Source organism: Panthera tigris, chromosome A2, assembly GCF_018350195.1.
Source record: "Panthera tigris isolate Pti1 chromosome A2, P.tigris_Pti1_mat1.1, whole genome shotgun sequence".
NCBI lineage: Eukaryota > Metazoa > Chordata > Mammalia > Carnivora > Felidae > Panthera > Panthera tigris.
This window is the reverse complement of record NC_056661.1, coordinates 44,767,545-44,785,048: the sequence shown is the minus strand read 5'-3', so window position 1 is coordinate 44,785,048 and position 17,504 is coordinate 44,767,545. Positions and strand designations below refer to the sequence as shown.

At 38.8% G+C, this 17,504-nt stretch overlaps 1 protein-coding gene across 6 annotated transcripts in view; it reads right to left on the bottom strand.

The window, feature by feature from the left end:
• Window positions 1-17,504, bottom strand: part of CNTN4 (contactin 4) — an 893,176-nt gene that overhangs the window by 126,010 nt on the left and 749,662 nt on the right. For all 6 annotated transcript variants that reach the window (XM_042979430.1, XM_042979433.1, XM_042979434.1 and 3 more), the window contains one exon: window positions 3,859-4,009. In XM_042979430.1, the coding sequence (XP_042835364.1) occupies window positions 3,859-4,009 (151 nt within the window). The remainder of the gene's footprint in view (window positions 1-3,858; window positions 4,010-17,504) is intronic.

The window sequence follows — 17,504 nt, the reverse complement described above, 5'->3', positions numbered from 1 at the left end:
AAAAAATTTTTAAATGTTTTTATTTATTTTTGAGACAGAGAGAGAGAGAGCATGAGCAGGGAGGGGCAGAGAGAGAGGGAGACACAGAATCCGAAGCAGGCTCCAGGCTCTGAGCTGTCAGCACAGAGCCCAATGTGGGCTCGAACTCACGGACTATACTGTGAGATCAAGACCTGAGCCAAAGTCAGACGCTTAACCGACTGAGCCACCCAGGTGCCCCTGCCCTTTGATTCTTAAGATTCTAGATCTCAAAAGAGAATTAGGGCTAATAAGTCACTAGGCACAAAGAAGTTTGCCTTCTGTGTTGGTCTAACAATGTCAACTCTTTCCTAACATAAGAATTCTTGAATTTTTCACTCACGAATTGTTTTGCTCCCTTATCTATTTAATTCTTTCTCCTTTATCAGAAAAAAGGAGAAAAATAGCAAAATTTCATCTCTGCCAGTGAGAACATATTAAGATCTTTCCTATTTTTCACCTTTTTCAGTAATTATAAGATGTACAGCTGAGTTTATATCTTTCTCAGAAGTTAAAAATCCAACGACTCATGAAGTAAACTTGGACTATGGATGTATGGCCCATTTGGTACTAGCATTAAAATTTTTAAAAATTAGTTGCTGACATTTAAAAATATAAAAAGAGTTCAAATAAAAGTCCAGATTTCTAGTTCTCTTGAAGAATGAGAAGACAGGGAGGCACCTGGCCTGCATCTCCAATTGGCAGCAATAATGCTAGAATTGAGTGGCAGGCACCTCCCTTGGATAGGGCACACCATCATTCCCCTTTACATTACACCTGGCCAGCTCTGGGATTCATTTACATTACCAAAATCAGCCTCTCTGCTTAAGAAAATCTGAGTGAGGTAGAAGGAAGGAACAGAGCTGTGAGAACACAGCGCCCATGGGGAAAAGGAAGGGCTAATACTGATAGCTTGGGTCATGCCTGGTGACTCTGGAGGTGGAGGGGATAAACAGAAAGACTGGATAATGATGGGGAGCTTCCTCAGTTTAAATACATCATCTTTAGTGCCATAAAAATGTTGAAGCAATATGCAAGTCCTGTTAATCAAATCGGTAGTAGGAAGAACAACTGGAGAAAGACAAGCTTTGTGGTAAGTCAAGTGGTAGAAACAATCAATTAAATTTACTTATCAAATAGAGTTCTTGAAACTGATACACCATTTCCCCAAAAGTAACTGAATCAGTATGCAACAATGGTTAAGCTACAGCAGTGCTAAGCTGACATTAATACTGTTCAAAATAATAGGTTTTTTTCTTTTATCTTCTAGACACATACGAAGATTGTATTTCCTTGCTGGAGTGAACTTCTTTTTTTTTTGAAATTTCTTTTTATTTATGTTTTTATGTTTTTATTTTTTTGTTTTTATGATCATTTATTATTTTTTTAATATGAAATTTATTGTCAAATTGGTTTCCATACAATACCCAGTGCTCATCCCAACAGGTGCCCTCCTCAATGCCCATCACCCTCTTTCCCCTCCCTCCCACCCCCCATCAACCTTCAGTTTATTCTCAGTGTTTAAGAGTCTCTTATGATTTGCCTCCTTCCCTCCATGTAACTTTTTCCCCCTCCCCCTCCCCCATGGTCTTCTGTTAAGTTTCTCAGGATCCACATAAGAGTGAAAACATATGGTATCTGTCTTTCTCTGCATTACTTACTTCACTTAACATAACACTCTCCAGTTCCATCCATGTTGCTCAAAAGGGCATATTTCATTCTTTCTCATTGCCAAATAGTATTCCATTGTATATATAAACCATAACTTCTTCTGAAGGGCAGTATGATTTGTTTTGGCCAACAGAACATGAGTGAAAATGAATTGTTTCATTTCTGGGCAAAAGCTTTAAGATCCTATGCATGTTTGGCCCCCCTCTTTGTCTTCTGCAATACTAACGTTCAGGAGGGTGCTACTCCATAAGCCCTGGTTTTAGAGGACAGCACAGCTACCTGCAGACCTCTGATGAGCATGCAATGTGAATGAGAAGTTGACTTATTGTTTTAAGCCACTGAAAGATGTGTGATACAGTAATGTTACTCTAACTTCATTCATTCATGGATTTTGACATGTCTGTCCATTATCTGTATTATTTTAAGGTACTTGTTCTTTAAATCATTGTTAAATTAAAACTTACAAAAGTACCCTTAGGGGCACCTTGGGTGACTCTGTCAGTTAAGCACCTGACTTCAGCTCAGGTCATGATAGGAGTTTGTGAGTTCAGGCCCCGCATCAGGCTCTTTGTTTACTGTTCAGAGCCTGGAGGTTGCTTTGGATTCTGTGTCTCCCTCTCTCTCTCTAGCCGTCCCCCGCTCACACTCTGACTCTCTCTCTTTCTCAAAAATAAATAAACATTAAAAAAGTACCCTTAGTCTAGGCAATACATATGGTACATGCTAGTTATACTTCAATTATGTTATAATAAACAAAGTAAATGTGTAACTATTAAAGGTAATCTACAGACCTAATTCTGAGAAACAACGTGGTGAAACAGAAAATAAACCTGAAGACTAAAAAATAAGAAACTGTGTTTTCAAGTTCCAAGTATGGCTCCAAATTTGAACACCATGCCAATATTCAGTAAACTATACTGCTTTGTTAATATAACAGGAGTCAGGAAAGGATATATATTATGAATTTAATATGTGTGTGAATGCACCATCTGTAAACCATATCAAGTTTGTTTACAAAAATCATTAATAAAGGCAACATCATCAGTGCGATTATCTAATTTGCATATGCAAATCTAAAGGTGTACAGGTGTAAAGGGTAGATACAGATACATTTTACAGGCTTCCACATTGCATCCTTGAGTACTTGACCTTTAGCATCCATTAAAATCATTATGTATACAGCTAGTAAATGCTCTGACACAGACTCATGCATAATTACCATTTTCCAACAGATTGATAGATTACAGAAAGGGGTGGGAGATATTTTACAGGGGTGACAGCCAAAAAAGGTCTTAGAGATACCTGCCATGTGGTGCAATCTGACCTAAAACCCCAAACAACCCATATATATTTACACTGTATAAATAGCATGCATTCTAAATGTCATTCATGTACAAAAGGAAATACACAAGTAAAGAATTTATGTCAGAAAGAAAAAGAAACTGCCATTTCAAAAAGATGTCATTAAAATAATCAAAACTAAGTTATGTGCAGAATGAGCTTTGGAATTAGCTGTATTTAGCCTTAAAAAAAGGAGAAACAAATGGACATACTAGCCATTACCAAATATTTGAAAGGTTGTCATAGCAAAAGTATTTATTTAAGCAAAAAGAAGTAGGATGGAGAAACGTGGGCTAATCAACAAATTTTAGGCTAAAATTAAGGAAGGTTTTTGTAGCTGCTCACCTTTGAGCAGCTCTGACAGTCTTCAACAGGGATCATGCAATCTCTCTCTGCAGGGAGGGTTTTTTAGAATCTTAATACCAAGGAAGATTATAATGACCAGCTAATTTACTGTCCTCTTCCAAAGCTTCAGTTCTTTGATTAACATTTAGTTCATCAACAGTAGATAGTAAATTCCTCCCTCTAGAACTGTTTTTTTTTTTAATTTTTTTTTTAACGTTTTATTTATTTTTGAGACAGAGAGAGACAGAGCATGAACGGGGGAGGGGCAGAGAGAGAGGGAGACACAGAATCGGAAGCAGGCTCCAGGCTCTGAGCCATCAGGCCAGAGCCCGACGCGGGGCTCGAACTCACGGACCGCGAGATCGTGACCTGAGCTGAAGTCGGCCGCTTAACCGACTGAGCCACCCAGGCGCCCCTAGAACTGTTAATAACAAATAAATTATTATAGGTTAATCAAATGTTAAAAATATCTGAAGACAGTACCTTTCATTTTCTCTTAATATGTCCCTTCCTCTCTTCCAGGTGTAAACAGGTTTAGGAGAAGCTTTTGGCTTACATTCGATGACAACTTCCCCTCCCACTTTGACAAGAGTTACTCTTTTTAAGAGGGTTCTTGAAAAATCTGGACCCGTAGCTGGAAGAGAATAGAGAAAATAAAATATTAATTATTATGGAAGAAAAAAATCCCACTAGATCATGCTTTATGCTTTTTCTTTCTGCAATGCATTTGTTGTTGCCTTTGACATCAAAGGGAAGAAGTTAAATTTTTTTCTGTAGTAAAGGAAGTAGCATTGTACATTTTGATGGATTAATTAAAAACTGAGGTATAATTTATATATGGTAAAATGCATCAGTTTTGAGTGTACAGCTTGATGAATTTGACATACTGCACAATGAAGATCAAGATATAGAACATTCCATCATGCTGTTGACGAACTCTTAAAAAAATTATCCCATGTTCAAATGAATAAAAATTTTTAAATTCCAGTGAAGCATAAGGGAAAGACAAAACCAGAAAATCCATAAGGCATTTTTTTGATTATGTAGGTTAAAGCATTCCGTCTTGGATGACAGTTTCTGCCTCTGCTCTGTCCCTTAGCACTCTGTGAATGTCTCCATGAGAGAACATGCTGAAATGTCTATATCGCCACTCTCTGTGAACTTCCTTCTCCTTAAAAACAAGGGCTTTGTCTGGCTTTCTACTACTATTCCCTAACGCAATGCTTGGCTCATGCAGGAGAAACTGGGGCTTGCTCTTAGAAAACTCAATTCCATGCTTACTATGAGTGTTCTCAAATTCATTTTAGAACTCAGGTGGTTCTATGAAATAATATTGAAGAATTATTTCTTTCCTAAAACAACAGATACATATATCTATCCTCTCAGAAGCAATTTAAAAGATGACTTTCTGAAAAAAAAAAATCTCCATTTTCTTCTGAGTTAACTGAATTAATGTGATCTAGGATCTGTTTGGAGTGGGGATTCATCTCATGGAACCTTAACTTTACTATAGTTAATATCCATGATTCCCTGCAGTTTGACGTAATGGAATTTAAGATTTCAGATTGTGTTAAATGTGAAATGTAAATACTAAAGACAAATTAGTTAAAGAAGGACAGAGAGTGAGTGTGTATGTATGTGGGTGGGGCAAGTGGGGGTCAATTTCTTTATCTTTCTTTTTTTTTCTTTTCTTTTTGAAAGAAAGAGAGAGGCAGAGGGAGAGGGAGAGAGAGAATCCTAAGCAGGTCCCATACCCAGCGTGGAGCCCAAAGTGGGGCTGGATACCACGACTGTGAGATCACGACCTGAGCTGAAATCTAGAGTCAGACACTTAACTGACCGAGCCACCCAGGCAGCCCTCAATTTCTTAATTGTACCCAAACCATGTACTAGTGATGTAAACAAAACAAAACAAAACAAAACAACCTCAGTGAAACCAAGTTAAATTTTTATTAAGTGTTTTATTAAGTGTGCAAATACTTTCTATAATTGTCTAGAAAGAAATAAAAGTGGGAAGGTTACTGTTTGGAAAGGGTGATGCAATATATGCATGGGGCTGGTTTTACTATGCGAAGGTGAAAGTAAATAATAGATGAATCTAGTAGGCAATTGATATCTCGATCTGTGTACCTTGGATTCATGAGGGGAGTCTATAATTTGAAGCATAATTCTATAATGATAAGTGTAATTAATAAATAGTGTGCAAGTACAGATGTTTCTGCTGTAATGAGGTAAATGCATTCCTAGTATGATCTGCAAAGTCACATAATAAAAATTATAGTGTTATAAACCAGATAGGGTCAGGACAGACCTACTCAATATTTATGTAACAAAAACATTAACTCCCCCCACAAACCACTTGAGTAAATGTATTAGCATGATTAAAAAGACAAGTGAAATTCCTAACAAATAAATACTACAAAAACAAACAAACAAACAAACAAAACAGAATGTGTGTGTATGTGTGAAGATAGCTTGATGAAAGACTAAAGGAAGAGTTGAGGTTGCTAAGCTCAAGCAAACAAGTAAAACTGGAAAGATTTTGAAACAAGTAAAACCTGCAGAAAGGCTCGTGAGAACCACGCTATAAGCACTGCTGTGTTAGAATACACGGCCACACTGAGCCAAGAGGAACAATGTGGGTCAGGGGAATTGTGGGTAACATAGTTTTGCCTTGGCTAACTATCTGTGTTGGTCTGAGTTAGTGGGCTCTGTGCTCAATGGCTACCACTTGTGAAATCCATGAACACAGCCAGCATTTATGTTATACTGGCACATTCCCCCATTTACCAATCCCATACGTGCTAATATGAACACAGAAAGGTTCTTGTAGCAGAACACACTCATTCTCATCTTAGGTAAACACTGTGTTGACATATTAATGTAAAAAAAATCAAATTTCTAGAAGTTTTTGAAAAAGGGTATTTTGTGAAATAGAGTTACAAATTTGTATCATATCAAAATCCCTTCTTAAAACTGTGTCTTTCTACACACACATTTTTATCACTTTAGGCAGACATTTTTCATCTGTTCAGGAGGAATTCTGCAATTGCATTTGAAAGGAGTTTACATAAATCAAACTGTGCACAACACATGGGTGTATTTGTCAAAAAACTATATATTGCTTTTACAAGACTTGAAATACCATGGTATCAGCCACACAGAAGACAGAAAACATGCCTTCCAGTTTCAGAAACATTTTTCCTGTACTGTTTATGTGCCTATTATCTTCTGGATATCCTAGAGATTAAGAGTGGCTTTGAATACCTTTCACTAATAAAAATGGAATTATAAATTCAAATCTTTTCCCTTTGTCTACTCAATTTGCTTAATTTACTTCTATTATTGTACCTGCAGATCTATCAGTTGCCACATTAAGCTGCAGTGCTCTCTAGGACAAAACTGTCAAACCTTCATCAGTTTTTGAATACTTGCCTCATTAATGGTTTGCTTAACATTCTGCCATTTTGTGACCATCTGTTGTACCTAAGATGCCCTTAAGTGTAAGGGATGATGCTTTTTTTCCTGTCTGTACCCTGTATTTAAGTGAAAGAAGCCTGTTAAATTTGACATTCACAGAGAAATTAGGTTTTAAAAGTTACTGGTAAGGTCCCCAGTTGAGCACTATTAGAACCCAACGCTTGCTGGCACTTAAAAATTTAGTACACATTGAAGGTGAAACTTCAGTAGGTTCTTAATAGCTCAGAAAAGGTAAAATCAATTGTCAAATTACCCACTTGAGTCCGAGAGTAGCTCTGATACTGGGAAATCCTCATTTGCTAACTTTAATGTACTTAGAGGATAATATTTCTTACATCAACTACTAGAGGGCACTGCTCTCTCAGTGTTGGAACGAGTCATGTTGTAGGACCTCTTCCATTTGGGAAATGCAACTTTTTATTATTTATCAATGGTCTTTAATCTATTAACATTACATGATCTATGAGAAGCATCCGGCTGAAAGAAGCTCTCTCTGCAATTCTCAACTGTTTGGTTTTAGTGAATTAAAGGACTCTTGGTCACATGTCAAGGGTATTTAAAGTAGCCAACAGAACCCTTGAAAACAGAAGATTTGTATCTTCATAACATTTTTCAAGACAGAGAACAAGAATAACTCCTTAGCTAGATGTGCAGTGGGAGTCACATTTGGGAAACATATTGAGTGTGATGTTTTACTCTATTATTGAAGAGGAAAAGGTAATTCTGCATGTCAGTTCTATTGCAGTTATTCTGCAGAAACATCACTTGGAACATTGCCAATTGATGGAGACTATTCAGTATGGCCCTTTTAGAAGTTCAGAATTCTAGATTATGTTAACCTTTATCTATTATCTTTAACTATTACCTCATCATTCCATAAAAATAAATCTAGAGTGCATGCATTCATTGAAATGTTTTCACCACTGGGGAGATAATACTGGTATCAGATTTTAAAACCCTAAGCTTTTTCTGGCTTGCTGGGTAGATACCTAGGAAGGCCCGTTATAGTGGGAATCTTCTTTTTTCTAGGGCCATTATTTCAGACCAGCGGATTCAAAATCAGCCCTAATCAGGGATGATATTCACAAGGAGACTCAACAAAACTCTGAAGTAAGAGTTTTTATTTATTTTTATTCTAATATCAGCATAATGTTTCCTTTCTAAATCCCTAATGCCGATGCCCTGCTTGTTTTGGTCTAATTCATTGAAATCCCTGCTTACCCAGGTCTCCTCCTACCGTGGTGGCTCTTAGGTTTATGGGCTCCTGTTACTTTGGGGAGGTTATTTTAAAACAAAATAATAATATTTTTTGTTACAAAGTTGTTTTGAAGAATAAATGAAATAATACATGAATTGTACCTAAAGTACTTAGCCCAATATTTTCCTAGAGTAACAACTTCATACCTACTCCTCCTCTCTGCTATCTGCACGAGTACCACCACCCTTATCAGGGGACTTTATGCTGAAATACAAGGAGGCTTTTTAGAGCCAAATAAATACATCGTGGTTTGAACAAAATTTTATTTTGAAATAATTATTGATGGACAGGTACAAAGATAAAGAGGCCCTGTGTATTTCACTTAATTTCTCCCAGGGATTACATCTTATGTGAGCAGGATAAAATATCAAAATAAGAGAAGTGATCATTGGTACAATGTGTGTTTTTAGTTCTATGTTATTATATCACATATGCAGACTTGAAAAACTACTCTGAAATCAAGATATGGAAGCATTCCATCATCTCAAAGATTTCTCTTGTGCAACCCCTTTATGGCCACATTCAGCTCTCTCCTGCCTAATCCTCCCTAATGCCTAGAAACCACTAATCTGTTCTCCGTCTCTACAGTTTTGTCATTTGGGGAGAATATTTTATATACAGAATCATATAGCATGTGACCTTTTGAGATTTTTTTTTACTTAGCCTAATGCTCTTGAGATCCACCCAAGTTGTGTGTATCAACAGTTAATTCTTTTTTATTGCTGAGTAGTGGTATCTCATCCATCCTGATCTAGAGGAGAAATACTTCTTTAATGTTGGCATTTCAGGCACTATGGTAACTGACAAATAGTTTTGAGCACAGGAACCATTTCAAGATCTCTCAACACTTTTTCTGCCAACAAGTATGATCAGGCTTAGCCTTTTTTCTTTTTATACAAGGTTTGGAAAGACAAAAATTAACTGTGGAGACATGGGTGGAAAATTTTTTTCTTATTCCAAGCAAAACATTTTAAAGCCATTTTAGAACATCATATCTTATACAGGAATTAACATGTTGACTAAAAATCATTCTTACATGTTTTAAGAGCTTCAGCTGGTAAACCTCCTTATATGAGTCCAAATTAGTGATATTTTACTACATTTGGCACAATGTCGTAAACACTTATACAGATTCATGTCCTTGGTTAGACAAGTAGTACATAGTATGACAGTGCCCTACTTGATTGTAACTTTGTTACGAGATAGAAATTATTGTTGAATGAGCAAAAGAGAGTCATTAGAATGTGGTAGTGAGAATCCTAGAATTCCAGTGGTTAAGACACGGTAGTATTTGTTACTAGCGATCACTACATCACCAGTTCCTTGAAGGCAGAGGCTGTGTATTATGGATCTATACATCCCTTACCTAGTACAGCATTCGGTACAAAGTAGATGTTTAGTCAGTATTTGCTGAATAAATATGTTGTAGGAGAGAATTCAGGAATTCAGTTCAAACAGGAAATTCTCTTCTCATGATGCTTTTGCCTGGATACCACATCCCTTTCTTCCCTTCAAGTGGCGTTGTAAATGACTTCTTGACCTTCCTGGCCTGTGCTTAGGACACTCAATCCTTTCTAGAGTTAGGCCTTCGTATAATGAAGCAGAATTACTCAAGAAAAACAATCTTGGATGTTTATACTCTTAAACTACTCTGAAACCACCTGATGGTATGATAGTAGATATTTAACAAATGGCTCTCAAAGAAAACACCAAAGAATTCAGCTTTTAGTGCTTGCAATTTCTGTGGTGTAAATACTTCCGTCATGGCCAATTTCAAGCTAAGAACAAGAAGTCAATGAATACTGAGAAGGATACACAGATTCAGCTACTGCCAGTAGGAGAGCCTTGGCACATAACTTTTTTTCCTTACTTCCCCGAAACATACTCTTATGGGAAGCTAACAGGACAAATGGACCCTGGGAATTCAGCTTTCCCGAGTCTTGAGCCTCACCCTGAAGCAGTACCATAATCTCCTTTGTCCTCCCCAGGCACACTCACAACCCAGTGCTGAGAAGAAAGGAACTTCGACTCCCTTCCATTTCCTTTGATTGTTTCATTTTGTTCCCTAATCTTTGTGGGTCAAGGTATCACAGCAGTTTTAAGGGCTTCTGCTACACATGCCCGGCCCTAGACTACAGTCTCAAGAGGAACATAGAGTGTGGATGAGCAATGTTTATGTCACCCAGCAGTGACTGATTTCTTGCTCGTCATGTGACTTCAGTAACTCCTTATACTGAAGAAGTTTTAACATGGAATGAGAACACACACTTTGCCTTTGTAATATGGGCATTTTTAAACACATTCAAAAAGCTTCATTAAGAGCAACCTGCCTTACACTAAATATAAAATTCACTTCTTCAGGAGCCCAGAAGAGCCACTGTCTGCTTATGTTGAAAAATACCACCTGGAATGTTGCTTGTGCAAATGCTTTATTTCTGGTAGAAATGGTCCAACATGACTGATAGAGCTTCTGTCAATACTGGGTTCAACAATGGAAACACGGGTTAACTGTATGTATAGTGGTGATAACAACAGAACAGCCTAGTCATTATTCTGCCCTCCAACTCCTATTGGCTTTTTATTGTTTTTTGAGAGAGAGAGAGAGAGCAAGTGCGTACACAAGCACTTGAGTGGGGGAGGGGCAGAGGGAGACAGAGAATCTTAAGCAGGCTCCACACTCAACTTGGAGTTAATTCCACGACCTTGGGATCTTGACGTGAGCTGAAATCAAGAGTTGTACACTCAACCCACCGAGTCATCCAGGCTCCCCATTCTATTGGCTCTTACAAGTTTGAAAGCAACTCTGCCGTGATGGCTTAAGATGGGGTAACAAGAGGATTTACAAAGCAGATTCTGGACCTGTGGCACCTAAATTGAACTGGTCATAGGAATCACCTGGAGGAGCTTATATATATATATACTCCTGAACTCGACCTGCCATGAGAAGGACCTGAGAACTTATAATTTTATAATTTTTGCCCCTGAAAATGTGATCCTCAGAGAAGAAGCATTGGTGATCACCTGGGAGCCTGTTAGAAATGCAGAATCTCAGGCCCAACCCAGGTCTTGAAATCAGAATCTAAACCTAACAAGATCCCCAAGTAATTTATACATGGATCAAAGTTTGAAAATCACTGTTAAATCTTCTTGAACACCAATTCTAACATCTTCTGGACTACCAAAATAGAATCCACATGTTGCCAGAAGGTGGTAGAGGGGAAAAAATACTCCATTTCATTTACTGGTTCACTAATTTAAAAAGACTTGTAGAGACAAGGGTAAAAGATATAAAGTAACAAACGCATTTAGAACACCGCTAACATCAAATAATGGAATGGTAGGAAACAATCTTATTAGACTTGCCACAAAAGAGTGAACTTTTGGAAGCCAAAGCAGACAAGTCAATATGGTAGGCAGAGGGAAGAAGAAGAGCATATTTCTTACTGATGGATAAAAGAAAATATGTAATTTTGCTACAAGATTCAAACTTTCTTCCTGGTTCTACAATGTAAGAAAAGTTTATTGTAAAGCTCCTTAGGTAAAGAACTATGGACTTCTAAATGAATAATGCCTTCACAGCAGTTTTACAGATGACTGAGAGATTTTAGTTGTAGGACAGTCAGTATATGGTAACACTGCTCAGTGAAGCCTTGGACTGCATGCCTGAGTCACATTTTAAACTCTAGCTCAGGGGCACCTGGGTGGCTCAGTTGGTTAGGTGTCCGTTTCTTGATTTTGGCTGAGGTCATGACCTCACAGTTCGAGAGATGGAGCCCTGCATCGGGCTGTGTGCTGACAGCACAGAGCCAGGTTGAGATTCTCTTTCTTCCTTTCTCTCTACCCCTCCCCCACTCTTTCCCAAAATAAATACAACTTTGGCTCAATGAAGGCATTTCTTTGGGTGAACTCATATAAGGAATTATCATAATATGTACCCCTCAGGTTTCAATGTCTCCCTTTGGTTGGCTTTTAAAGTAAACTCTATACCGAACATAGGGCCTGAACTCATAGTCCTGAGATCAGGAGTCACATGCTCTACTGACTGAACCAGCCAGGTACCCCTCCCTTTAATCAGCTTTAAGTCACCAGTCATGCCAAGCAACAACTTGGCTTCGTCCTTCCATGGCAATCTGTGAAGTCACTCTGTAGGCCTAATTCTACTCACCATGTTGGTGAAATGGAGCCTTCAGCCATGGATGGAACCTCTGATGCCTGATATTTCTCTTCTATAGAAGGACTTCAGATTGAGAGTCCTGATCCAAATCAGAAGATTTGCTGGTAGATTGTACTCCACTTAACACACACACACACACACACACACACACACACACACCCTAGGATAAGTTTCCTATTTCAGGACAGTGTTTCTCAAAGTGTGAGAACCAACAGCATCAACATCACCCAGAAACTTGTTAGAAATGCAGCTCCCCAGGTCCCATCTCAGCTACCGTATCAGAAATTCGGGGGGTGGGGGTGGTGACTGAGCAGTCTGTAGTTGAACAAGTCCTCCAGGTGATTCTGATGCATGGCAAAGTTTGAGAATACCGTAGAAAAAGTAATGGCCTTCTGATTTGATCAATTAGAGCAGTAGTTCCCAAACTGTGTTGTTCACTAGAATCACACCTCGGCAACTTTAAGGACTAATGCCTGGGACCTAGGCCCAGGGTCTGAATTACTTGATTTGGAGGATGGTAGGGTATCAGGAGATTAAAAAGCTCCCCAGATGATTTTAATCAGCAAAATGTGAGAATCACAGAAAAGGGGTTTGGTAATGATTTGGTGGCCGTCTGCAAGAGTTTGGTATGGATATTAGTTAACAATAGCAAACATGTCTGATAATTCTACAAACACTTCTAGGCTTTAAGAAAGGTTGCACTTGGGATCTCTTAGTTTGGGCAATAAGGTACATAATGGCAGCCTCATTTTACTGATAAAGGGAGACTTAGTAACTTGTCAAAAATTTCAAATTTGACATCCAGGTGGATAGCTTTCCCTTTTCAAGACAATTTTAGTAAAGCTTCTGCCTAGATGACTACATCTGGGTAAGAAAGGCGTTTGTCCTCTCATTGGATGCTGATCACACTCAGCACATTTGATTATTTTGTAATCTGGCTCAACGAGGCAGCTGAGAAATCAGAGTCAGATGCAGATGAGCACTTGTGAAAGCCCCTGTGAAATAACTTTTAGTTTAGTCTTAATGTTTTCCTAATTTGAGAGCCAATCATCTGGATAAATGCCAAATTAACCAAATAATTGCTCAAGCCTCCACCTCACTTTAATTGGACCATCAGTTCCCTAATGGTATTTGAGCGTCCTTCCAGGGTCACATGCCCTCTACCACACAGGCCAGGAGAATCCTCACAGTACTGAAGCATTAGACACAAATTCCTCAGGCAGAACCTATTTCTGTTCCATTACGCAGTCCTGGCAAAGTCAGGTCATATTCAAAAGACTTACTTGCTCTTAGGATAGTTCATCCCATTTCAAAATCAAAGATACTCTAGAAAACTAGTTTAACTCTCCATTAGGGTACAGACAGTCTCAGCCTGGTACAATTACTTGTTCTCTGTAGAGAATGCTGTTGGTACCCTCACATGGATTCTTTTTTCTTTTTTTTTGGCCCCACCTGCTGTGAGTGTTGGCTGCTTACCACCTCAGCTGCCCCCTTCCCTGGGAAATTGGGAGGTTTTCCTCCATCTGCACCCACATCACCACCCCAACCCCTACTGCTCATGCTACTACCACCTAACCGGCAGCCCAGGGACGGACTGATAAACAGAGATTTCAGTAAAGGCCAGTCTCCCTTCTCCAGGGAGGAATAACTCTAGGAGGCAGTTTATGGTCCAGATATCCCTCTCTAGGACGAGACATAGGCTAAATTTTGCCTGCGACCATGACCTTATGCAGCTCCTCCACTCTTTCCCTATCTTGCTTTCTTTTATAGGCTTCTCCCTAGAGAATATTCCTTCAATGGCTCAGAGGTACCTCAATCCCTGCTTCTGCTTTTGGGACCTCAGTTGTCCTTTGTCCTTACCCCATGATTACATACACAGCATAAGCATTCTACTTGGAGCATCACAAAAAATCTCAAGGTTGGCAATTCAATCAGCAGTCCCTGACACCAAGAGGATCATCTATGTGGACACAGATATGAAACATGAATAGAAACGCTGCACTAGAAGATTTAAATTTTTACCAAGAAAATATGTACCTTACTTTTTTTTAATTACATGAAAAAAAATTATGTTTGTTTATTTTTGAGAGAGAGTGACAGACTGCAAGCGGGGGAGGAGCAGAGAGAGGCAGATACAGAATCTGAAGCAGGCTCTAGGCTCTGTGCTGTCAGCACAGAGCCAACACAGGGCTCAAACTCACAGACTGCAAGATCATGACCTGCCCTGAAGTCTGACACTTAACCGACTAAGTTAAGGCACCCCTTAATTACTAACTTTAGGCACCCCTAAAATTACATTTTATAGAAGATCCAAGTTCCCCGTGGTTATCAGACTGTATTCACCCCGATTCCAATATACCTTCATGAGTGGGAGAGAAGGACAGAATGATGCCATCACCCAGCAAATTGTGCAGCACCCCAGGGATGTCCGCGGGAGTACATCACACAGTTAACCTCTTCCACGACATAAGTTAATACAGGAGAAAAAGTCTGGGAACAGATGCCTTGAGGAATAATAACATATCAATGGTGACAGGTCAATTACAAACAAGGACATTTTCTTTTTTTTTTATTTTTTCTTTTTTTAATGTTTTATTTATTTTTAAGACAGAGGGAGAGAGAGAGAGGGGGAGAGAGAGCGAGCAAGAGAGAGAGAAAGAGAATATGAGTGGGGGAGGGACAGAGAAAGGGGGAGAAACCGATTCTGAAGCAGGATCCAGGCTCTGAGCTGTCAGCACAGGGCCCGATGTGGGGCTCAAACTCACCAACGGTGAGATCATAACCTGAGCCGAAGTTGGACGCTTAACTGACTGAGCCACCCAGTTGCCGCAAACAAGGATATTTTCTTTTTTTTTTTTTTAAATTTTTATTTAACGTTTATTTTTGAGACAGAGAGAGACAGAGCATTAACAGGGGAGAGGCAGAGAGAGAGGGAGACACAGAATTGGAAGCAGGCTCCAGGCTCCGAGCCATCAGCCCAGAGTCCTACGTGGGGCTCGAACTCACGGACCGTGAGATCGTGACCCGAGCCAAAGTCGGACGCTCAACCGACTGAGCCACCCAGGCGCCCCAACAAGGATATTTTCTATTTGATGTACTCAAAACCAGGCCTACTCTAATAGACTGACCTCAAGGTAAAAGTCTATGTTATTCTTCCATCCAGTGAGTAAATCACCCAGTACCTACGTTAAATATTTAGCAGTTTCAATCCATTAAATATAGATATGTTACATACACATTAAATACTCAGACAGAACACATAAAACAAGACCAAGGGAAAAGCCTATCAAATATGTGCTTCCTAACCATCTCTTATTCATGACTCTAGGGTTATTACCTAGCTTGAAAGGGAATCTCCTCTCTAATGTTGGGAGATCCTGATATTTGATCAATAGCTGGAACCAACATACTGACTTTTTTCTTCCTGATAATAAAGTTTTCTTGTGTTTCTTTATTCAATTCAAATTCACCATGATTCTAAGAAAGGTAATAACAAATTAGTCATTTGACCCCAAAGAGTCAAATTATTACTATTCTGTAATACTCAAAGTGACTTGTGGAACACAATCATATTTATAGCTTACCCAGGTTAACCAATATTAATTTATGTGTATTTTAAAATAGTGAAATGTCTTCTCCCTCATTCAATTAAAATGAACTTCAGGGATTTACTCACTTTACACTTAACTGTCCTTCAATTCACTTCGAGTATATTAATATGATTTTTTGGAAGAGAAAATGGAATATTAAAGAAGGAACTTCTAAGCTTGTTACTCAAGCATCTCTAAAATTGGTCCTTAATTAAGTTTTCCATCTATCTAAAACTTTGCCCATATACTTTATGTATTTGAGTCAAAATTTTCGAAAACATTCCAGGGTTCTGTATGTGTAAGAAACCATCCAGATGTTTTATAACTTTGAGCCTTTGTTAAGGCCATTTCACTCTGATCTGGAATATTCCTTGTCCTCTTTTCTGTCTGTCCAAATATAAATCACTGTTCAAGGCTCAGCTGACCATCCCAGTGCATCAGCCAAACTCTCTTTCCTGAATTCCTGGAAGCCTTTACTATTTTTACCACTGTTTGGCCTGTTTCATTTCCTGACATGCCTTATTGTTCTCATATTCAACATGGTTGAGATCAGAATGGTTAAATAATTTCTCAGGCATTTTCCTCTTATCTTCACTGCTCTAGCTTGCTGACCTCAGGGCTCGTAAGAAAGTCTTAAGAAAGGACTCAGATCAAGAATTCATTTGGAATTAGTTCCAGTTGGAAGTGATTTGAAACAAATCTCTGCAAAAGATGGAGCAGCGATTCCCAACTCACAGCCCTTGAGCCCCGGTGGGAGGAGGGGACAGGGTCTGGAGAAGGGTGTGCAAGGAGTTGTTTTAAACTGTTACGTTTCATCTATGCGTAAGAATATATACATAAATGTATATGTAGATATACAGACACACATCTCATATACACTCTATTGTTTTCAGTTATGGGTAGGTGCTCTAGATAAAAATAATCTGATAGTCTTTTTCATTTCCAGCTCCGCTTTTAGGACTAGTTATTCTCGGTCTTACCTCATAATTATATCCCATGATGTACAGTCATTTGTTATTATCAAATTTTATTATTTTAACAGAGGGACTTACAGAATCTTTTAAAATTGTAACGGGGTTCTCAGAGTTGAAATTTGGAAAGCACTCATCGAGAGGGACTTAGGACAATGCAATTCATTCATTAGGCTGTACACCCTCAGTTTTAGCTCTTCTTCTAACTAGTTGGCTTAATGTTTAATGGGCAACATCTTTGTTTTTGCAGAAAATCCTAAGTAATCTACCATGCTGAATTGTGCTCCAAAAAGAGTCAGTTAAAACTACCAATAATCAGATCCAACTGGCACAGGGTGAAACTATAGTACTTGTCCTGGAGGAAGCTGGAATTATTGTTCCCAGTGTTAAGAGAGTGAGAGGTAGGTAGCAGCTTCCAAAAAGGTCATGCTTATTCCAGATGCAGAGTGTTCTTAGGCTTCACTGAAATGGGCTGCAGTGCCATGAACTCTCACATATTCCTGTCTTTTATGGGATAGTGGCCCAAGCTAAAGAACTTGGTGACAAGAACAGTCATGGAAGCTTTTCCTTCCTTTGTTAACTTGCACAGGGAAGAAGTACATTCAGCTTGAGAGCATCTACTGCCCATGCCAGCTCAACATGCTAGGCATCAAACA